Genomic DNA, 24577 nt, shown 5'->3' on the forward strand with positions numbered 1-24577 from the left:
GAGACTACTCAAAATAACCTAGGTGGGAGACCTAGGCTGGAAACTATATGAGGGAGAATCTCTTGGAATTGCCCGATGGTTTTCAGTGATCTTTTCTGGGCCATATGACAGGACTGAGTTTTGAGGTCACCACTAATTTGCAGTGGTCTTAGTTCTTTCTGGGAGGACATACCCAGAAGGCAGTACTGTGAAATTACAGTTCAATAACTGGGTCACTGGACCTACGGTGTTTCATAGGATTCTATCTTGTCTTTATACAATTTAACAATGAGACCGATGGGGCCAGTCATTTGGAGTCAGGTGCCATCATTATGCAGATGACATCAAGCTGTATTGCCCCTTAACGTCTAATTCCAAGGTGGATAGACCCTTTGAAAGTTGCATAAACTCAACGATGGACTGAAGCAGAGAAAGCAAGCTAAAATTAAACCCAGACATGATGGAGGTACTGTGCTTAAAGACAAAGAAGGACTTGAAGGTTAAGGTAAAGCTGGTTTGGAGAGAATTGGTATGGTGTTTGGAGTGCCCCTTGAAATCCAACCGTCACTGTATACGCAGATGAATGTAGTGGCAAGACCATCTGTACAACCATGGCTATGGTTCCCATTGCAGTTCCTAAGCTTGTCAGACCGAGTAATTAATCCACACTTTGATTATACACACTCTGGCTAGTGCAGCATTCTGGCTAGTGCAATTAACCCCTCTTTCCAAGGAGCTAGCCTTGAAAAATGCCAGGAAATTACAGCCCATACAAAATGGAGAAGGAAAGCTGTTAACTAGTAAGAGGTATTGAAAGATCTGCACTAGTCATGTCTGGTTATCAGGCACAGTTTATAGTGTTAGTGCTAAACAGAATTTGCTTGATTTGTATACCACTCATTTCACCTACGGTTTGCTGAGACTGCAAGCCCTGCTGTTTGTGGCTATCTGAAAGGCTGCTTCTACTACGAACCCATTCAATTACTTGTGAAGTAGGAGAGACTCTTTTGAAGATTCACTCACTGCCAGAAACTACGCTACCTAGCACGAAGAAGGCAGCAGTCCCCTGTCTCAGGGCTTTTCAACCTTTTCACCCATTGTACCACTTTTAGGATATGGCAACATCCGAGTACCACCAGTCGCCTAGCAAGGTGTCAAAAACTTGATGGCCCCCCCCAAAAAAAGGAAAAAAGTGATGAAGTACAGGTAGTCCTCGACTTACAACAGTTCGCTTAGTGACTGTTCGAAGTTACAATGGCACTGAAAAAAGTGCCCCCTGAGCCACAGCTGAACAAGACACCTGCCTGCCCACCCGGCGGCGCTCTTCCTCCTGTCCGAGGTTTTCATTGTTGTGAGCATTTCTGTTGAGGAAATGGGTGGGGTGGTTGGGTGTTTGGTTTTTATCCCCCCGCCCCTCTGCTGGGTGGTTGCAGCAGGTTTTGGTCACTTCACATGGCCCTGGGACACTGTGACCGTCATAAATATGAATCAGTTGCCAAGCATCTGAAGACCCTGGAGATGCTGCAACATTCCAGCTGATCGGTGCTTCTTCTGGGTTCAGCAGAAGCGCCAGGATCAGCGCTGAGCTCCATCTGGAGCCTGGTGCTGATCCTGGCGCTTCCACTGAGCCCTGACAGCCCTGCAGCTCCAGCCGTCTCTTGCTCAGGCTTGTGTGGTGCTACCACTGGTTCAGCTCATTCCCCACTACCAGTTTTCTAGGATGGTCGCGTACCACCTGCCAGGTGCCAATGTACCACAGGTGGTACCCGTACCACTGGTTGAAAAGCCCTGCCCTATCTGACTCCCAGGCTTGGAATGTGCTCCCTACAGAAGTATGTTCGGTCCCTACTTTCCCAGTATTTAGAAAAATAACAAAATGCCCTCTTTGCCCATGCTTTTATTCATTAGATAAATTTATTTTTTCTTGGATTTTAACTGTATTAGTTTTTAACTGCTATAAGCCAAGGAAAATGCCAGAGTGAGTTTATGTGAGCCCCATTATTAATGGCTGGAAAAAAAGCGTTTATTGAGCTTGCTTTAAAAAAAGCAGTGCACCGAGCAGTTCTTCTCGTTCTCCCTCAGCCTCCTTCAAAGTGTCATGGCGCCTGGTGTTCCTCACCAATTAGACCCGTTGCCTGAGTTCCATGAAGGGGGCAAGGTGGGCCTCTCGTGCAGCCATAGGAATTTAGTTGGCTATAATGCCAGTCTGTGCTTCCAAATGTAACGGCTACACTTAATTCTGGGTTGCTGCTGCAGTGGAAAATAACCTGCCACTGCTGCTCTGCTTCCCCCTTATAATAATAAGTTGGAAGGGACCTTGGAGGTCATCTAGTCCAACCCCCTGCTAAGGCAGGAAACCCTATAACATTTCAGACAAATGGCTGTCCAGTCTGTTCTTAAAAACTTCCAGTGTTGGAGCATTCACCACTTCTGGAGGAAGGGTGTTCCACTGGTTAGTTGTTCTAACCGTCAGGAAGTTTCTCCTTAGTTCTAGGTTGCTTCTCTCCTTGACTAGTTTCCATCCATTGCTTCTTGTCCTGCTTTCAGGTGCTTTGGAGAATAGCTTGGCTCCCTCTTCTTTGTGGCAGCCCCTGAGATATTGGAACACTGCTATCATGTCACCCCTCACCCTTCTCTTCGTTAAACTAGACATACCCAATTCCAGCAGCCGTTCCCTATATGTTTTAGCCTCCAGTCCCCTAATCATCTTTGTTGCTCTTCTCTGTACTCTTTCTAGAGTCTTGACATCTTTTTTACATTGCTGTGACCAAAACTGGATGCAATATTCCAGGTGTGGCCTTACCAAGGCATTGTAAAGTGGTATTAGTACTTCACGTGATCTTGATTCTATCCCTCTGTTAATGCAGCCTAGCACTGTGTTGGCTTTTTTGGCAGCTGCAGCCCCTCATCCATTGGTTGCATTCCAGCCCCATTTCTCTACAGCTTCCTCCTACCTGGGCAGCCAGCTCAACCTGAGCAAGCAGTCCATTTCTAGCCAACCTAGTTCATCAAGGCAACTACACCACTGATTTCAGCAGCACCAATACTACTCCTCCCATCCCACCCTTACCATAGTGAGCCTTTTGTTAACAAATGGGTAGCCCGCCCCTGCGCAAGCTTCCTTTAGAGCGACAGAAGTACAGATTTAATTAAACACTTATATATGTCTCCTATGTATTCCCTCCATATCCAACAAAAATAGATGATTAGGAACAGCATTCCCCAGAAGCTTTCTTACCTCTGGCATATCCAATCGGGGCTGGCCAATAGCTAGTTCATATATAGCTCTGGCTCGATCAATGTCACCTAGAATAGTTTCTAACTCGGCAAATTTGATCCATGATGTGCAGTTTTCAGGTGCAAATTCTAAAAACTTCTCGTACAGTTTCCGACAACGATCAAACTCTCGCAGTTGTAGCTCCAATTCAATATAGCCTTTAAACAGTTTGTTCTTTGGACATTTGCCTATAGACGTCCCCTACAAAGAAGGAAGAGGTTCTTCAAAGCTTCTCAAGAAAGTGCAATTATACAAGCATAAAAACTGAAATAGCACTTTTGTTCCAAAATTGCGGTATCTGGGCTCTAAAAGTCTACTTTTTGAATTATTACATTTATATCTTAATGTGTTCTTATTGCATATTAAAATGGTCTACAAAGACCAAAAACTTATCGTGAGCACGGTAGCTTTATTTCAACGTTTGGCAGGCATATTTTGACATTTAAAAAATGTTAAAGAGTTAGCCATAAAAGAAACCATTGGAGTTGGGAAGTCAATAAATTTAAACACTAATAGAAAAAGTACGATGCTGACTAGAAATAGGAAGACTTGTTTAATGGCACTTTAGACACCATCTGTATATAAAGAAGTCACTTGGGTTGTTTTTTCTTCCTACCACAACTTTGCAAATCAAGCTAAGCATGGGGCATTCTTATAAGGCAAATCAATTTGTCAGGAAGGACCTGACCCTTCCATACATTTTAGTAATTGCCATCAAATTGCCAGATGAGTTTTTCCCTGTGGGACAAAATGGGAATGGTGAAAAGTGGTAGAACATCTATTCCAATAGGAAATACCAAATAAATGTATTAAATTACATCTGCTATAGCCTTGGTCTGATACAACATAAAAAACACCGGTCCCTTTCAGCAGATTTTTGTTCAATTTCTGACATATTACTGTAAGCCAATAAGAATGTAAAAGTGTTGCTTTCAAGAGAGATCAGATCATAACCATTTTCATCAGTATCTTTCTAGAACAGGAAAGTTACTTAATTTTACTTACCAGTGCTCGCCTGGCAAGATGGAGATTCTTCTGTCTAATTTCAAACTGTGCGCAGAGCAACCAAATTTTGGCAAATGTAAACTGAGTGGAACAATAGCATAAAATTTAGCTAGATTTCAAGTCTGTTGAGTTAAAAACAATGCTTTCGTACATACAAAAATGACTAGGATCCGAACTGTTTGGAATTTTAAAATTTATTCATTTTTATCCCACATTCGTTATTTTTTATAAATAACTCCAGGCAGTGAACACAGATAATGCTCCTTCCTCCTCCTCCTTTCCCCACAACAACAATCTTGTGAGGTGAGTTGGGCTGAAGAGAGTGATTGGCTCAAAGTCACCCAGCTGGCTTTCATACTTAAAGAGGGACTAGAACTCACAGTCGCCTGGTTTCCTCAATAAAGTAATTTTCTTGAAACCGATTAGAACAAAGTATGCATACAGTATCTAGCAGGCTTATGTTAGCTGATCAGCCCATAAGGCTGACTGACAAGACGTGACTTCTGAAAGCACAAAATTGGACAATATGTCAATGAAAACGGGAAGGCAAATTACAGTTCATTTCTATTTTATTTCGCTTCTCATGCACTTTAATGGTGACCACTCAAGTTATAGGTAAAGGTAAAGGTTCCCCCGCACATGCGTGCTAGTCGTTTCCAACTCTAGGGGCCGGTGCTCATCTCCGTTTCAAAGCCAAAGAGCCAGCGCTTGTCCGAGGACGTCTCCGTGGTCATGTGGCCGGCATGACTAGACGCCAAAGGCGCACGGAACGCTGTTACCTTCCCACCGTAGTGGTCCCTATTTTTCTACTTGCCTTTTTACGTGCTTTCGAACTGCTAGGTTGGCAGAAGCTGGGACGAGTAACAGGCACTCACTCTGTTATGCGGCACTCGGGATTTGACCCGCCAAACTGCCGACCTTCTGATCGACAAGCTCAGCGTCCTAACCCACTGAGCCACCGCGTCCCTACTCAAGTTATAGTCTAAAGCTATTTTATAGTGATAAATTCATGTATAATCTAAACTACTAAATCACTGTAGCTGACTCATTTTCTAGTTTCACAGACTTTATTACCTGATATGGATTCTGAAGAAAGGGCATACTAAATAAAGAAAATGGTTTGTTCACACTGTAATGGGGTATGGAAATGACCTGGAAGACGGGAGGGAGAGCTGCAAACTGACAATTGGTATATAAAAGATGTTTCAATCCACAGACAGGGGAATAGGATGGGAAACATTTCAGAAGGGACCCTCCCCAGTTTTCCAGGAGTTTCCTTCCTCTCCAAAGGAAAGAAAGACTTTCAGTCTTGGTTACTTTTAACGTAACCTAATAATAAAGATACTGTAGATCCGGTGCGCCTGGTTGTGTCTGTTGTCTGCCCTCCCTACCCCGCTGGGCTAACATATATGGAACTTAGAGCTATTTTGCAGAGATTATAGAATTTTCTCTCATATCATTTAGGTCTATATAACAGCACCAGTAGCCTCAATTCAGAAATTTTATTATTTTGAAAGAAGCAATGGGTTCTCAAAACTCTATGAATAGATTAAGTGCGTGTATACACACATTCACTCACACAAACACATCCGTGCAACTCTGTGATTCGCTGTAGCAGTGATGGGCAACTTTCTTCCCTTGGGCTTTTTTCTGGTGGCATCCCACCCACTCTAAATCTCACCACTATAATTTGTCAATAAAGTGATCTGTTTTAGGACTGTGTGTCTGCTTTTTAAAATAATAATGACAACCAGGGCTTTTTTTCTCATTGAACGCTCAGAACGGAGTTCCGGCACCTTTTTTGGATGGAACCTTGTAGGGTAGGCAAGGCGGGTTGTATGACATGTGTGAGTTCCGGCCCCTTTTTCTTTTACGAAAAAAGCACTGATAACAACAATAATAATACTAATACCAATAATAGGGAGTTTTATTTGGAACTTTGAATCTGGGTCCCCTTTTTGGGTCTGTCGTAACTTCAAGCAGTCGCTAAGTGACAAGGCATAATTTGAGGACTATCTACAACAGACATGTCAAACACAAGGCCTGGGGGCCGGATGTGGCCCGCGAAGTGGTTTCATGCGGCCCCCAAAGCCATCCTGGAAACAGTGAGGGAACGGCCCCCCACTGCCTTGGCCCTGGCCCAGAGACCCTCCTCCTGCCAGAGACCCTCAGATCTGTCCTGCCCAGGTCCCCATAGGCACCCTTGATGCGAACGATGTAGAGCTGGCCACGCCCACCCAGTAGGCCATACGTACTCTAGCCACGCCCACTCAGTAGGCCACACCCACCCTGGCCACACCCACCCGGCCCCCTGAGAGCAACCGCCATGCTGATGCGGCCCTCAGTGAAACTGAGTTCGACACCCCTGATCTACAATACAATCTGCCTTGCTGAACCAAACCAAATTTTTCCTTTCCTTATTCTCTTATAAATATCTACTTGATTATAGGCAAGAGTTGAAGATACATTTAAATTCTATTTTTCAAAAGAATATAAACTGCTCCTGTTGAACTAGAACAGGAGTTCCCAACCGGGGTTGCTTGCACCCCCTAGGGGTGCAAGTCGATATTCTAGGGAGTGTGAAAACTTGGGTTTAGAAGTTTAAAAAATTATAGTGTATATGCATAATTTGTTGCTGTTATTTTGAACTTTTGTAAGGGATGCGAGAATATATCAGAAGCGTTCTAGGGGTGCGGGGTATAGAAAAGGTTGGGAACCGCTGAACTAGAATATCTACTTAGAATATCCACTCCATGAATTTCTCAAATCCCTTCTTAAATTATTTTTGCATCTTATGTCTGTTGTATTACAAAGCATAAACCAGCAAACTTACATCTAGAGTTCTCCTTACTATACGCTTACTTATAATAAACTTGCCCAATGTAAGAAAAAACATGACTATGTGGGGTTTTATAGAAAATTGAGTTCCAAAACAGCTGGGATTTTTAAAAACATCAAATAAACCTAATTAGTCCTTAGATCAGTACATAGCTTGAGAAACTGCAATGTTTATATGTAACTTGCACATAAACCCCACTGTTTATGTAAACTGCTTGCATTCCATACTCTTAGATTTATCATACTCAAACATTTATACTGTATCAATACCTAGAAAATATCTTCAATTTAGACTAGGATTTTTATTCACACAGGGCCTACACCCAAACTTCAAAGAAATGATTCGTCCAGAGTTATACAGAGATCTGTATCAGGAATACAATGCCCTTCAGATATTCTGACAATGGTAGTTAGGGCTGATCAAAGTTTAAATTTAAAATATTTGACCATAAATTGTGTATTCTTGTTTAGACTTTAATTAAATTGTAGGTTTTGCACCACAGTGTTCACTTTTCAAGTGAAATTCTTCCTTAATTAACAAGAATTGAGGTTGGCACTGACCAGAAGATGAACTAGATGATTTCATGATCCTATTTTAACATTGGCCCTCTCCCACTGAAATCTACTCCTATGTAATTATACACATATTCACTCTCCAAATGCATATAAAACCCATCTTACGTGTAGCGAACTCTTAAATAGGAGGTTGCTCATAGTATAAACATTAAATCGTTAATAACATATATTGCAACTGAAACAATGTGGATGAGGTTAATGTAGTCAGGATGTACCCTTAATTAAGACACAACACACATAACAAGATAATACCTTTTTGTGAGGAATGAGTTCAATACATGCTTGATACACCTGTCTTGTTCTCTCTGGATCCTAAAAAGCAAATCAATCTATGTTACACAGTTGGAAGGCTTCCAGGCAATTGCAATTCAAAATATAGGAAAAAAAAACATCTAGCTACATTTTATCACTTAAAACAATTCTTACTGCTTGAAAAACCTTTGAAAAATCTTCATTCCTATCTTGACCTCTTTTTTTAACAGTTTTGTCTTTGTGGGGCAAAATAAAATTGTTCACCTAACTAGGACTGTATTTTCAGAACATATCGTAATTAAAAAATGTCACTGCTAATTTCTGAGCAGGTGGCTCTTTAAAGCTTTGTAGTGTTTTTAGAACCACTCTCATGTGAGATGGGCAACTCTGAAATATAACAAACACATATCATATATCAGTGTGGTATGATCAATTCTATACCAAGTTATGGAAAAAATCTATACTGCTGCGGAGTGTCAGTGCTGACTTGATGGCACATAATTCAATCAATGGTACACCAAGAATGCTTTCATAGATCCCCATTTGCTGTGTGATTTTTTTCAGCAATGGCACACTGCATTTGGAAACATCGTCTGACAAAAGGTTTATTACTACCTTTTTATGAATGCCAACAATGAATATGAGTGGAGAAAGGTATGTATGCAGGCCATTTTCCAACCTATCAAAATACTTATATACCATAAAGATATCAATTAGATTTCACGATACTTAAGAGTTGGAGGGAGGAGTTATAAAGAGGACCATAATCCTCTTGTCTCATCATCCCTGTTTTAGGCAATGACTGAAATATTTTTTTAACTTTTTCTGGAACTGTTAAAGGTTTTCCTAAATTAATGCACAATTTATTCTGTTTCGATAGTTACTGACTAGTACTGACAGTTGCAGAAGCTGGTTTTTTGTTTTAAAAAAATGTATGGCAATAAGCTATATAACCTAATCTGCTTTCTTCTAAGCTTTTCTTAAGAATCTAGTCAGCCATATGAATGATTCATCAGGGAGTGTAAGAGTATCCACATGCTAATAGGTTGTACAGTATCAAATTTCCTAAACCAAGTCCCATTTAATCAAAGAAGATGCAAGGTTCATGGGTCATTTTCGTTTACCTTTGCCTCTAGCTCTTCATAAAGTGCATAATTGATCCACAGATAGATGTACCTCTTCCAGTGTCGTTTTTCTTGAATTGGAGGCACGTTGGCAATGGCTCTTTCATAAACTTCACGTATTGTATCAGATTCTGCATCACTCTCCACCAGACGCAGATAGTCAAACCAAGCATCATAATTATGTGGATTAGCCTTTCAAGATAAATGGGGAAGACTTTCAGAAGCACAAGCAATGGCGCAAAATTAGCAATGTCATTGTCAAAGCATGCTTTGCTGATTGGGTTTCCGTTAATTCATCAGTTCAACTAACCAAGTCACCCAGAGTCACCTTGTAGGGGAGATGGGCAACAATTAGTATTGGTGTATCCCATTTCAGAACTGCTAAGGATTCGACATAAGAAACAATGACAGTAGCAATGCAACAATTGTGATTTATATGAACATAATTTGTAAATTCTAAGAAAATGTCTACTATTCCTTAAAAGAAAAACAGGTTTCAGTACAAAATAACTGGTAAAAAAGGAATAAAAACCCCTATAAGCACATTGATAATCATGACTACCATGTTGGGAAATGTACTATTTACTGAGGCATCCTTTTTTCATTCTGCAGTTTATGTTGAGTGGTATAAAGAGTAGTACTTTCTTCCATTTTATCCATAGACCTTCAGGCTGAGAGATAATGGTTTTTCTAGTCAGCCAGTGAGTTTCTGACTGGTTTCAATTTGAACATTACAATTATGTTAGGTTGGCCAAATTACACACTCCATACTTACAGTAAAACAAAAGCAGCCGTCAAAGGAACTACCACTGAAGTATACAATTCCCCTAAAGTTCAAGCCTTTGCACTCACTTTTACTTCTTCTTCATACTGGAATCTCCTCTTGCTAACAATAATATCCTCAATTCCTCTTCGGTCCCCAAATTTCTTCTCAAAAATTGTATAATTTTTGAAGAGCTCCTGTGCCTCATGTTTTGGAATTCTGTCCAGGGCATATTTGAATATTACTCGCACCCGCTCAAACTAAAAAGGAAGGGGGAAAAAGGAGGAAAAAAGAACGCTTTAAAATAAGATTAAACCTGATCCTCATTAGCATATTCAGTAACACTCAATTTTCAGTTAAAGCAGATGCTGTGAAAAAAATTCTTTTTGAAACCTTGAAGAGTATTACACAAATGAATAATATGCCAGGACAGTTTTATATTATTATACATCAGAATAAAATTTTATATTAAAAAAATGAAACCAGATAAAACACGTAACTTGGGGGGAGGGGACAATGTTGTTTATATCATTGTTTACAGCTTACATAATATGTATTGTTATATATCACATCTATAAAAGAAATATAAAAATACTGAGAAGTTCATTATTATAGTGAAACTGTACATATTAGTTTAAGTCAGGGGTAGGCAACCTTGCCTCTTTTATGACACATGGACTTCAACTCCCAGAATTCCTGAGCCAGCATGGCTCAGCTTGGAAACCTCTCCCTTTTCCCTCAGCATGGCTGGCTCAGGAATTCTGGGAGTCGAAGTCCACGAGTCATAAAAGAGCCAAGGTTGCCTACCCCTAGTTCAAGTCAAGAGAATTAAATAGGCTTAATTCAGTTAACTTTAAAAAAAATCAGCTGCAGTCTTAAGACATCAGAATGTAGATCAGCAATGTGATGTCCATGAGCATTAGGTTGCTGCCAAGCCCCTTATCACTTCCAGTAGGTCTCTTCCATCGCCCTTTTGTCCCCCAGAGAAGACTGATCTCACTCTGTCCTGCTTACTTGGCTCCTGATATTCCAGAAGTACATACTCAGTCACTCAAAAGGAATTTCCCTCTGTGAGAATCCACATGCCTAGCAGAGACAACACATCTCTGTTCAGAACATGTGAGAAGACTGACATCTCATAACATCTCATAAACAGAGCTTACACCCAAGGTACAGCAGAACAGAAAGTTTTGCTGTAAGAATATAAGCTTGTATATTATGTATACAGCAGGTTTTACTGTAAACCATGCAGAGTTTCAAATATTGGGCAAATTTAAAATTTTATAAAAACATAAATGGAAAATTAAACAAAAATTGTCTTAAAGAAAGAGCTGTCATGTTGCTTATAAAATGCAAGCTGATAACAAAGAAAATGTTACCTCTTTCTGGTTTTCTTCAAATTTGGCAAATGCAACATACAAATGTTCATTCATATGTTCTTCTCCAAAGAATTCTACAGCTCTTTCAAATACCTTCCTTGCGTGTGCAAAATAACTATGTTTCTCTTCGAAACGAGCATATTTGATCCAGTTCTTAACATCAGGATGGACCATGACAAGTAGAAGGCATTAAGGAACTCGAAACAAGATGTATTTCATTGAAAGGTTTAGTATAAGATCAACCGGCTGCTAATAATTACTAAAGTTATAAAAAAAACCCATTTCTTTTCCTTGGGAAAACAAAAACTTTGGCAAGATGTGCAATCAAGAGACCCAAATAATTTATACATAGATGCCACTTGGCTTAATATAGTAGCAATGTTGGTGCATACATTTCTTCACCAATAAATGTTTAAGAGTATGGATTTTGATCAGAAAATCTATACTGTAAAGCCAACCTCTATGCGTAATAAATCAAAAGATGTTTCTTTTACACAAGACTGGAAGGCAAAATGCAAACAAAAAAAATGCTGAATTTAATCCAAACATTAACTTAAAAGGATATATCTCTCATAAATGGAACGTGCTCTATCCACTTCCTTGTATCTTAGCTCAAAGTTAATATAGGAATGCCACGACTGTTCCTCTGGCTGCCATTCCATCCAACGCTCAAACACCTGGCGGGCCCCAGCAACATTCCCCAGCATCTCTTCCATGTAAGTATATTTGTACCTTTTAAAATAAAAACAAGGAAGATTATATCATTTAGAGTAATAAATAACATACCTATTTCTATCTAGTAAAAATAATTCTTCATAAATAAGTAAATAAATAAACCTTTTTAAAAAAGCAACCACATATTGAACTTGGATCTGGAGTGTTTGCATATTTGGCCCTTAGCATACAAAGCCTAGAGCAATGGACTCCAAATCTGGAATCGCCACCGCAAGAAAACTGGTTATCAAGTGCACGACAAGATGGTAAGTCAATGAGGTCTTACAGTTATAAGGTTGAACTAGGACAGGGGTAGGCAACCTTGGCTCTTTTATGACTGGCTCAGGAATTCTGGGAGTTGAAGTCCACGAGTTATAAAAGAGCCAAGGTTGCCTACCCCTGAAGTAGGAGCACTCTGCTTTCAACCACAGAAGTTGACTGTTGATTATGGGCCAATCACTGTTCCTTAATCCACTTTATTTCACAATCTAAGTTACAGAAATAAAATCTGAGGGAATCTTATGAATGTCCATTTGAGCCCCTTGAGGGAAAATCAGCAAATCACTTTTTTCAATCTACAAAACACTTTTCTCTCTCTACGTCTCTCTCGCTTACATATTTATGTTTGAAACCTAGTGGAAGTGCTTAGCTTACCAGAACTGATTAACTCTTGGTAAAATAGTGATAGCCCGATCCCAGATATTTCGTGCATGATTAACCTGGCGATTCTTCATTTCCATTTCGGCATACTTCAGCCAAAGAGTTACATTTCGGTAATCCACATCTAGAGCACGCTCGTAGATGGAACGAGCCCTGAAAACAACACATTACTGAAATTAAAGCATATCCAATTCATTTCCTAGAGAAGTGAGCATTATTAGATATTCATATTCAGAATTTGAAAAACGCTTGTCAAGAATTACCTTTGTATTTCTTTGAGGCTTTCTTCCCATTGTGCGTATTTGATCCAATTACTAATAACAGTCCGGTTTTTCCTTATGTTATCTTCAAAAGTCTTGGGGAGAAAGTAAAGAGTTTACTTCTAGAAAGCAAGTAACTCTGCTGTAGAGCCACAAAGTCTATATCAGAAAAATCTGATGAACTATGTTCAGTAAAATTTGTTAATCAGGAAGATTTCAAACAAGTAGCCTATAATACAGAAGCCAGAGAACAGTATAATCAAATTTTACTGCTTACATTTTTTTATGACTCTGTAATCCGTTTATTTAGGGTAGTCAGGGTAACTGAATGGAGCTGAACTGGATGCCCTTCCTGACGTACAGAGTTTGCAGCAGGTATTTTCTCTTTGTGCATTTGTCGTTACCTAGGATTGAACTCTCAACCCTCAAGAGTGGGAAGCGAGCATCTAGGCTACCATGCTGCTCAGATTTTACGGCTGACAATATCTCTCATGGATGCTCTCAGAAAATTCCACTTTCCTTTTATCCTGTTACACCCAAGAAACCAGGAGACACAACTTCATTCAAAATTTTCTCTTAGTAACTAGTAGTGATCCATTTTTACTTTTCCATATAATGTATATACTTGAGTATAAGCCAAATTTTTCAGCCCACTTTTTGGGCTGAAAAATCCACTTCGGCTTATACTCCAGTGAACAAAAAAAAGAACTTCCACCCCCCAGTTTGGAGAGCTGCTGCTTTCGTCAAACATGGACGAAGGCAGCAGCTCTCCAAACGGGTGGCGGCGGTTTGGAGAGCTGCGTGCGCAGCTCCGCCGCCACCTCTGCAAGCCTCGCATGAGAGAATGGGGCGGTGGAAGCTTGCCACCCATTTTCTCGGCGAAGACTTCTTTCGGGGGATCCAGCCTCTGCCGCCCCCTTCTCTCAGCTGCCCAGCTGAGAGAAGGGGGTGACAGAGGCTGGATCCCCCGAAAGAAGTCTCCGCTGAGACGAGAGAATGAGGCGTTGGAGCGCTCCGTGAAGTATGGGGCGGTGGAAGCTTGCCGCCCATTCTCTCAGCGGCGAAGACTTCTTTCGGGGGATCCAGCCTCTGCCGCCCCCTTCTCTCAGCTGGGCAGCTGAGAGAAGGGGGTGACAGAGGCTGGATCCCCCGAAAGAAGTCTCCTCTGAGACGAGAGAACGAGGCGTTGGAGCGCTCCACAAAGTATGGGGCGGTGGAAGCTTGCCGCCCATTCTCTCAGCGGCGAAGACTTCTTTCGGGGGATCCAGCCTCTGCCGCCCCCTTCTCTCAGCTGCCCAGCTGAGAGAACGGGGTGACAGAGGCTGGATCCCCCGAAAGAAGTCTCCGCTGAGACGAGAGAACGAGGCGTTGGAGCGCTCCGCGAAGTATGGTGCGGTGGAAGCTTGCCGCCCATTCTCTCAGCGGCGAAGACTTCTTTCGGGGGATCCAGCCTCTGCCGCCCCCTTCTCTCAGCTGCCCAGCTGAGAGAAGGGGGTGACAGAGGCTGGATCCCCCGAAAGAAGTCTCCGCTGAGACGAGAGAACGAGGCGTTGGAGCGCTCCGCAAAGTATGGGGCGGTGGAAGCTTGCCGCCCATTCTCTCAGCGGCGAAGACTTCTTTCGGGGGATCCAGCCTCTGCCGCCCCCTTCTCAGCTGCCCAGCTGAGAGAAGGGGGTGACAGAGGCTGGATCCCCCAAAAGAAGTCTCCGCTGAGACGAGAGAACGAGGCGTTGGAGCGCTCCGCGAAGTATGGGGCGGTGGAAGCTTGCTGCCCATTCTCTTAGCGGCGAAGACTTCTTTCGTGGGATCCAGCCTCTGCCGCCCCCTTCTCTCAGCTGCCCAGCTGAGAGAAGGGGGTGACAGAGGCTGGATCCCCCGAAAGAAGTCTCCTCTGAGACGAGAGAATGAGGCGGTGGAGCGCTCCGCCAAGTATGGGGCAGTGGAGGCTTGCTGCCCATTCTTTCGGCAGAGACTTCTTTCGGGGGATCCAGCCTCTGCCACGCCGCACCGCGCCAACAGCAAGCCACCCCATTCTCTCGGCGGAGCGCTCCACTGCCCCATTCTCTCAGCGGCTTGCTGCCCCATTCTCTCGTCTCAGCAGAGCCCAGCTGAGAAAAGGGGGCAACAGAGGCTGGATCCCCTGAAAGAAGTCTCCACCGAGATGAGAGAACGGGGTGGCAAGCCGCCGAGAGAATGGGGCGGTGGAGTGCTCCGCCGAGAGAATGGGGCGGCTTGCTGTTTTCTCGGTGCAGCACGGCAGAGGCTGGATCTCCCGAAAGACGTCTCTGCTGAGATGAGAGAACAGGGTGGCAAGCTGCCGAGAGAATGGGGCGGTGGAACGCTCCGCCGAGAAAATGGGGCGGCTTGCTGTTTTCTCGGTGTAGCACGGCAGAGGCTGGATCTCCTGAAAGACGTCTCTGCTGAGATGAGAGAACGGGGTGGCAAGCTGCCGAGAGAATGGGGCAGTGGAGCGCTCCGCCGAGAGAATGGGGCGGCTTGCTGTTTTCTCAGTGCAGCACGGCAGAGGCTGGATCTCCCGAAAGACGTCTCTGCTGAGATGAGAGAACGGGGTGGCAAGCTGCCGAGAGAATGGGGCGGTGGAGCGCTCCGCCGAGAGAATGGGGTGGTGGAGGCTGGATCCCCCGAAAGACGTCTCTGCTGAGATGAGAGAACGGGGTGGCAAGCTGCCGAGAGAATGGGGCGGTGGAGCGCTCCGCTGAGAGAATGGGGTGGTGGAGGCTTGCCGCCCATTCTCTCGGCAGAGACTTCTTTCGCGAGATCCAGCCTCTGCCGTGCTGCACCAAGAGAACAGCAGGCCGCCCCATTCTCTCGGCGGCTTGCCACCCCGTTCTCTCATCTCAGCAGAGACGTCTTTCGGGGGATCCAGCCTCCAGCTGCTGCATTTCCCAGCCTCGGCTTATACTCACGTCAATAACCTTTTCCAGTTTTTTTGGGTAAAATTAGGGGTCTCGGCTTGTACTCGAGTCGGCTTATACTCAAGTATATACGGGTATATAAAATCTCCTATGCAGAATATCTAGAGCTCCATCTCCTAAAAAGAACTACTTTATTATCTGGCTAGCTGGTGGCCGTTGAACTTTAAGACAGAAACTTCAATGCAACAGAATAATATTTATTTGATCAAAGATCAGCAAAATGTAAAAGTGCAAAAATAAAATGAATCAAATAGATACAATAATATACTAGCAAATATTACATAATATTTACCTCTATTACTTTATTAACACACTTGTTATCCAGGTAATATAAATCTAAAATATTAATAGGTATAAAATAAAAACCATGTATCCCCTAATTATTTATTAGTTAGGAAATATCAAACTTAATATTTAAAGCAAAGGTGATTACATCTTTAACCAATTTTGTCTTACTTTCATTGTGGTAACACAAAATTTAGCTACTGCACACTAAGGAATGGTTTTACATCCAGAAGGTGGTTCACATAACATTTATTTGGACACCGAGGGAATTTATCTATTACGGCAAAATATAGATCAGCTTACTGTCCCTATAACATTTACAACATAATAAAAGATGTGAGATGGTTTCAAATAGGGCAGAAAGTTCTTTTATAAAAAATTTACTATATGCTTTAAGGAGATGCAGGATGAAAAAATAACAAATATTTTGTTTTAGTTGATGATACTGGGCTGTTATTTTAGACACCAAATGGTCTGGAGCAGGGGAAGGCAACCATGGCTCTTTTATGACTCGTGGACTTCAACTCCCAGAATTCCTGAGGCAGCCAAGCGGGCTCAGAAATTCTGGGAGTTGAAGCCCACAAGTCATAAAAGAGCCAGGGTTGCCTACCCCTGCTCTAGATCAAGCTTCATGTGCTTTTGCCTCATACTATAATACATGAGCACTCAAAATTAATCATGCAAAAACTGAATTATTAATATTTGGTAAGTATTTATTTATTTATTTTTGGGACTTCTATGCCGCCCTATCTCCCAAAGGATTCAGGGCGGCTTACAACAGTAAAAAACAACAATACAAAAATTAAAAACGAATTAAATAACAGCCCCAAAATAAATTAACTACAATTAAAAATTAAAACATATTTAAAAACCCATCATCAATCCAGGTCAGCCTGATGGAAGAGAAAAGTTTTGAGGTCGCGGCAAAAGGACCGGAGGTCCGGGGCCATCCGAAGCTCAAGGGGAAGCTGGTTCCAAAGGGCTGGTGCTCCCACAGAGAAGGCCCTCCCCCTGGGGGTCGCCAGCCGACATTGTCTGGCCGACGGCACCCTGAGGAGGCCCTCTCTGTGTGAGCGCACTGGGCGATGGGAAGTCGTCCCCGGTAGCAGACGGTCCTGCAAGTATCCCGGGCCTAAGCCATGTAGGGCTTTAAAGGTAAGTACCAGCACCTTAAATCTCGCCCGGAAGACAACTGGTAGCCAATGCAGCTCACGCAGGAGGGGTGTAATATGGGAGTATCGGGATGCTCCCATCACTACCCGCGCGGCTGCATTCTGCACCAGCTGAAGCCTCCGGGTGGTCTTCAAGGGCAGCCCCATGTAGAGAGCATTGCAGTAATCTATCCAAGAAGTAACGAGTGCATGAGTGACCGTACATAGGGCATCTCGGTCCAGATAGGGGTGCAACTGGTGCACCAGGCGAACCTGGGCAAATGCCCCGCTGGCCACGACTCCAATATGATCTTCAAAACTGAGTCGTGAGTCCAGGAGGATGCCTAAATTGTGCGCCCTATCAACGGGAGGCAACACCTCTCCTCCCATAACCAAAGATGGAACCTCTTGGACAAGTCGAGATGCCGGTACGTAAAGCCACTCAGTCTTGGCCGGGTTGAGCTGGAGCCTGTTCTTCCCCATCCAAATCCGTACCGCTTCCAGGCAACGGGACATCACGTCGAGGGCATCACTGGCTTGGTTCGGGGTGGAGATAAAGAGCTGGGTATCATTGGCATATTGATGATACCTCACCCCAAAACCACGGATGATCTCACCCAGCGGCTTCATATAGATGTTGAACAGGAGGGGCGAGAGCACCGACCCCTGAGGCACCCCACAATTAAGGGGCCTAGGGGCTGACCTCTGCCCTCCTGTCAACACCGTCTGCGAGCGGCCCGAGAGGTAGGAGGAGAACCACCGTAAAACGGTGCCTCCCACTCCCAACCCCGCAAGACGTCGCAGCAAGATACCATGGTCGATGGTATCAAAAGCCGCTGAGAGATCTAAAAGGACCAGGACAGAGGAATAACCCCTGTCTCGGGCCCGCCAGAGATCATCCACCAGTGCAGGGGTCGGCAACCCAAAAAAGGAAAAGAGCCACTGGGAACCGGTTCCATCACACACACAAAAAAGTGGGAGCCGCATGTGTGTGTCCATGCACGCGCATGCGCAAAAAAGTCTTGCGCATGCGCAAAATGGTTTTTTTTTCTTGCGCATGCGCAGACGCCCGTGGTTGCCACCTTCCTGTGTGTGTGATGGAACCGGTTCCCAGTGGCAGCAGCGCCGCCGCCTTCGGCAGCCTGTAAACGTGCCGCCGCAGCTCTCCCAAAGAGAAGAGGGCGGCGGCCTGCAAACGGGCCGCAGCGGCTTTCCTCCTCTTTGGGGGAGCTGCCGCGGCACGTTTGCAGGCTGCCGAAGGCGGCAGCTCTGCAGGCGGGCCGTGGCAGCTGTTGCGGCCTATGGGCGCGACATTCGGCAGGGCCCCTCTTCGCAGCACGGCACGAGGCCCTCACCCCCCACAGACGCGCCCTCCTCGCCACGGGAGCCACCCCCGCCATCCTCACACACCACTAGCGCAGGCCCACCTCGTCTTAGGGGCCTGCCCTCCACATGCCGGCTGCATCCTCCGATCGCCCGACGCCACCAGGGAGACTGCCCGGTGTTGGGCTCGACACGCCCAACACCTGGTGAGGCCGCGGAGGGACTCACCAGGCCCCGTGACCAGCTGCCGGCGTCTGTATGCAGCCCCCACGTTACTGCGGCCTTCCAGCGAGCCGGGCAGCGGCCCCTGCTAGATCCATCGTGTGGAGGCCGATACTCGAACAAAACCCGTCAAAGCAGCAGCCCGGGCCTGCTCGAGGAAGGGAGCATCAGACCTGAAGGCGCGTCAAGTGGCTGGAAGCGAGCGTTAACTCTGCGCCCTGCCACTTGAGCAAAAGACGCCGGCATCCTGTGGGGGGTGAGGGTGGGGAAGATAAGCTACGCCAAAAAGAAAAGAAAAGGAAAAAAAACAACGACGAATACCCACGACTAAGCAACATTCGTCTATCGGAGCTCTCCTTTCTTCGCTTCTTTCCCAATCACTGCACCTCAGCTCTAAAGCAATAGATACTGAGACTCAACCTCTCCTGAAAGGCCCTTTTATTTATTTTACAGGGGCTTTCCCAGGCTTGCTCCCCTTTCCGCGACTTGAGTCACTCTCCTCTCCCGTAGGAAACTCACTCTGCATATGCGCCGAAAAATTAACGTGCAAGTTTCCGGAATAGACCCCCGGCATGCCGTGAGCCCCGTAAGACTCAGCTCAAGGCGCGCACCTCCTTCTCCTTCCCCGCCTACCATTCATTCGCCACTCAGGGCGTGTGTCGGTTTGAGAAAGGCGTGCGCACATACACGGAGCCTCGCGGGCCGGCCTGAGCAAGCTCAGTGGTGCGCACGTTAGTCGCCGGGTGGTTGAAAGGAGAAGTCTTAGCGTTATCCCGCTAAGCCTAAAATCCTCAAATGTTATCTTTTTCGGGCTTTCCAACATACCGAGGGGTACTTATATCAAGCACTCTGCTTCGTAGAGATTGCCCCAGGTTTTTTTTTTAAAAAATACTTAAGTCAAGGTCATGTCAAGCCGCACAGGTTTCTGTCTTAAGTCAGACGGTGGTGGGGAAGAAGGAAAAATCGCCACAAAAGGCACGATTTTAGATCGCCGCAGAATTTTGACGACGAAATAAATGACTTTCCAAAGAAGCCTGGCAGGAGGACATGAAATATTAGGGCAACGTCTACCTTTGCTATGGATAACTTCAGGGACGAAACAAGCGGGGCCGCTGCCCGTTCGCGCGGAGGTACGGAGACCTGCCGACGTTTGGGGAAGTTTGGGGAGGTGCGCGCGCACCTCTCTGAATGGGTAGCGGCCCCGCTTGTTGCGAAAGCTGCCGCGGCCCGTCTGCAAAGCTGCCGCTTTCGGCAGCTTTGCAGACGGGCCGCGGCAGCTTTCGCAACAAGCGGGGCCGCTGCCCGTTCCCACGGAGGTATGGAGACCTGCCGAGGTTTGGGGAGGTGCGCGCGCACCTCCCCAAACGTCGGCAGGTCTCCGGACGGCGGCGGCTTGGGAGAGGTGCGCGCGCACTCTCCAAACCGCCGCCATCCCGTTTGCACAGCTGCCGTGAACGCGGCAGGTCTCCGGACGAGACGGCGGTGGCTTGGAGAGGTGCGCGTGCACCTCCGCCCTTCGGAAAGGTGCGCACGCACCTCTCGGAATGGGCGGTGCCACTCGGTGCCGTTCGAAGAGGTGCACGCGCACCGGGCGGCTGGGAGCCGCAGGAGGCGGCTCAAAGAGCCGCATGCGGCTCCGGAGCCGCGGGTTGCCGACCCGTGCACCAGTGCGACCAATGCCGTCTCCGTGCTGTACCCGGGCCTGAAACTCAATTGGTACGGATCTAGATACTCAGTTTCCTCCAGGACCAAAGGGAGCTGCCGTGCCACCACGCTCTCAACAACCTTCGCAAGAAAGCGAAGGTTGGAGACAGGACGAAAGTTGTTTAAAATAGATGGATCCAAGGCAGGTTTCTTGAGGAGGGGCCTTACCACCGCCTCCTTCAAGGCGGCAGGGAAGCATCCCTCACTCAAGGAAGCATTTATAACTGCCAGGAGCCAGCCTCGTGTAACCTCCTGGGCCGCATAAACCGTCCAGGAGGGACACGGGTCCAACAAACAAGTGCTGCCAAATGTATGCCTGGCAACTGAATAAGCACCCAATCAAACAAGTTAAAATCTTAAAATATTTCGGGATATTTCATTTGTCTGTCAAACTCTGGCCACATTGTCAAAAATGCACAGAAATCATAATAACTCTGCAATCCTTTACTTATGCCAGAGATAATTATTTTTCTCTGTACTTAATACCTACAGCACAAAAAGAATTCTCTGCAAGAATGCATGCCCAACTTTTGATTATGCAGTTCCTCCACTCTTTAGAGAGCTTGAAAGTCCAATTTTTTAAAGAACAAATTTCAAGCCTCATGTGTTCCTAATGCAGTCTTATACCATTAGGCTGATGTAACCAAAACAAATTTGGCAATGCATATTCTCTTATGGAATAAATTTTTCCCCCTTTGGGCTTAACTCCTTTAATTTTAAATAATGGCTTTTGTTGCTTATTAGGACTGAAAACTACATAACAAACTGAGAGGCTATATGGTTTCTCACTTTACACAATCCTAACAATGGGTTATAAACATGAAGGGGCAGCCAATAAACAGTGGGTCAAGGATCTGAAAGCCCAATTAGATGTGACTACAATAGCAGGAAGGAGTATTCTTGAGCAGACATTCACTTTTTTTCAAGCCAGCTACACATCTAAGCCAAACAGCTGCTCCCAAATTCAGAAAAACCCTAACACTTGCTGGATTTATATTCCTGGATTGTGGTTAATAATACCTCATCTACTCGGATTACCAGGAATCCCAAATCCATTTTATTTAGAGTTATAATACAAACTAAGTGATCTTATTTCCCATCATATGGCTGGGTTTGTTTAACTATTTTTAAAATACCATCACCAGCCTTATTAGGATTTACTGTGATCTTTATTTGTTGTCTTACATTTGCTTTTCTTTCAGTTTCTGAGTGGTCAAATCTTTATTACAAAGCAACATAGTATTTTATTATAAAGTATCATGTCATATGTACCTTTCTTTTCCGAAGCTTGTAATCGTTTAGCTCCTCTTCATCTGTGATTTTCTGTTGAGGAGGTGGGGGAAGAAGCTCGAGTTCTCTCTCCTTGGCTTCTCTTAACAATTGTTCTGCTGTTATCTGTACTTCTGCTGGAGCTTTATTTTTCACCTAATGGAGAACATTTTTAAAAATGACAATCAATTTTAGAAAGTCGTCTTTGGAATTGACATGTGGCACCGAACCTATAACTTTACAGCCTCAGAGACCCCCTTGCCCCTGCCGAAATCTGGTAGCACAGAGCCAGAGTTTTCTGCTTTGGAAAGTGCTTGAAGATGCATACTATAGCAGGTGCAGTAAGTCTCTAATACTTCACACACTGCAATTGATATAGGTAGTCCTTGACTTACAACCATTCATTTACTGAAAGCTGCAACAGCACTGAAAAAAGTGGCATATGACTTTTTCAAACTTACAACTTTTGCAGCATCCCCATGAACATGTTATCAAAATTTGCACGCTTGGCAATTGGCATGTATTTATGATGGTTGCAATGTCCTGGGGATACGTGATCACCTTTTGTGACCTTCTGATATGCAAACTCAATGGGGAAGACAGATTCAGTTAACTGTGTTACTAATGTAACAACCACATTGATTCGTTTAACAACTGTGGCAAGAAAGGTCATAAAATGGGGCAAAACTCACTTAACTGTCTTGCATAGCAACAGAATTTTGGGCTCAATTGTGATTCATAAGAGGAAGGAAGGAAGGAAGGAAGGAAGGAAGGAAGGAAGGAAGGAAGGAAGGAAGGAAGGAAGGAAGGATTGATTTCACATTGATTCATCTATTACACAACATATACCTGTAAATGTTTGGTTTGTGATTAGGCAGACCTAAAACTATAGCATAAATTTCACTAATGTAAACTAAAGGTAAAGGTTCCCCCGCACATGTGTGCTAGTCGTTTCCAACTCTAGGGGCCGGTGCTCATCTCTGTTTCAAAGCTGAAGAGCCAGCGCTTGTCCGAGGACGTCTCCGTGGTCATGTGGCCGGCATGACTAGACGCCAAAGGCGCACGGAACGCTGTTACCTTCCCACCGTAGTGGTCCCTATTTTTCTACTTGCATTTTTACGTGCTTTCGAACTGCTAGGTTGGCAGAAGCTGGGACGAGTAACAGGCGCTCACTCTGTTACGCGGCACTCGGGATTCGACCCGCCAAACTGCCGACCTTCTTATCGACAAGCTCAGCGTCCTAACCCACTGAGACACCGCATCCCTCAATGTAAACTATATGATGCTAAAACCAGACATAAGAGAATAAGAGTTTCACAAAATGAAACTGTTTTGTCTTTGCAAGAAAATTTGATAGACACCTTGCTCAAATATTAAAATTAAAGCTTAAAGCTTACATTCCACTCCGAACATCTATTCGGCCTTTTCAACCCTTGACCTAGTACCATTGTACCTAGTACAATCTGAAAAGGGGTTCTAGTCTCATTTTCTTGTGGAAAAATCTAAAGCTCTTTGTGATCAGCAACACAGAGATCTTTCCAAAGCAAACAGTTTCCTTATCCTGTTACTCAGATGGCAATGCCCAGGATTAAGCTACCAGATTCAGCTGCAAAAATCTAGACAAGTACTAGATAATAGCAAAAAGATGCAGATGTTTGCTTTCCTCACATGATTACCCAGATTTTTTGCAGCCAATGTCTTGTGTTTTTGTCCATATTGAGGATGCAAAGACATTGTGCTATACTAAAAGGTAATCAAGTAGAACAAGGTTGATTTTTCATATCTTGTTTCAGGTACTAATTTGATTCTTTTTTTTCACACCTCCTGCAACAATATTGCACATTTGTTATCTACCCAGGGTTGATTATTTAGAACTCCAGTTTGCTTTTCGAGTCCCTCACTGACCACTAACTTACACTTTGAAATATAACAAGCAGCATCTAAGAAACAAAATAGTATATATCAAAACTCATAGCTTAAACTAAAAATTTAAACCCAGTCTCAGAACACTGTGTTAAAAATTATATTAAAATTCTACTTCATGTTTTATCTTTAACAAGCTCATTTAGGCAAAAAAACCCTTTCTTTTTAAAAAATCTTCTTAATCACAAACCCTGCCAATGTTATTGGGATTATCTTAGAGATGTAGCTTTTGCCCATTCAAGATCCATAATCATCTATCCATCCCACCTTCCTAAGGAGAAATGAAGACATTTGACAACTTTGGTCCTTGTTATTTATTATTTCCTAATTTGAAACACACCAATTCATTATTTGTCATACTTAACTGCCCATCAACCTCAGATATAAATTCTAGTTTGAGAACTTGTTTTGGACAAATGGAACCATTTTATAGCTTTCTATTCTAAAGCCATGCTATTTCTCAGAACTGCTAAAAAAAACGTTTTTGAATGAATAATAGTTTATTTGGATAAATCGGTATGCCCTGAATTGAAACAGTAGTCCAGTTAGCTACCGACTGTATGCATTTTGACGATAAATAGCCTCAGGCTGCAATTGCACTTTTTTTAGAGTAAAGCTTATTGAATCCAGCGCTTGTACCTATGTGTTTTTGAAGAGCTGTGAATAACTGTCCCCTGCGAAGTTTTCTTCTAAGCAAGTAAACAGATATAAACACTATTTCTTGTAACACCAAAGATGATACAAAGTTTAATGAAGTACGGTATTTTTTCCACATTGTGCAACTGTCCCCGATGACAATGACTACAACAGTGTACTTCTTTAGACAAATATTTTACTAGGATCTTACTGGTGTTTCCTTTAAAATAAAATCAGATTTAAGTTTCTCTTTATCCAAAAGGAAACTTGACCCTAAAGCCCTTTTATTTAGAACACAAAT

General features: G+C 44.1%; 1 protein-coding gene across 2 annotated transcripts in view; it reads right to left on the bottom strand.

The window, feature by feature from the left end:
• CRNKL1 (crooked neck pre-mRNA splicing factor 1) overlaps positions 1-21869 on the bottom strand; it is a 30164-nt gene extending 8295 nt beyond the window's left edge. Inside the window, exons 1-10 of one of the 2 annotated variants that reach the window (XR_014492249.1) lie at positions 21721-21840; positions 12831-12922; positions 12562-12720; positions 11759-11925; positions 11194-11372; positions 9904-10074; positions 9052-9243; positions 7928-7987; positions 4262-4342; positions 3218-3457 (exon numbers count right to left, since the gene is read on the bottom strand). Coding sequence is in view for 1 of the 2 variants with exons in the window: in XM_083360619.1 (XP_083216745.1) it covers positions 3218-3457; positions 4262-4342; positions 7928-7987; positions 9052-9243; positions 9904-10074; positions 11194-11372; positions 11759-11925; positions 12562-12647 (1176 nt within the window). In the remaining variant the exon portion in view is untranslated. Of the gene's footprint in view, positions 1-3217; positions 3458-4261; positions 4343-7927; positions 7988-9051; positions 9244-9903; positions 10075-11193; positions 11373-11758; positions 11926-12561; positions 12721-12830; positions 12923-21720 lie in introns of both variants that reach the window. The other variant, XM_083360619.1, reaches the window with a different exon arrangement.
• Between the last annotated feature and the right edge of the window lie 2708 nt (positions 21870-24577).

The sequence above is a fragment of the Vipera ursinii genome (assembly GCF_947247035.1).
Source record: "Vipera ursinii genome assembly, chromosome: 3".
Lineage (NCBI taxonomy): Eukaryota > Metazoa > Chordata > Lepidosauria > Squamata > Viperidae > Vipera > Vipera ursinii.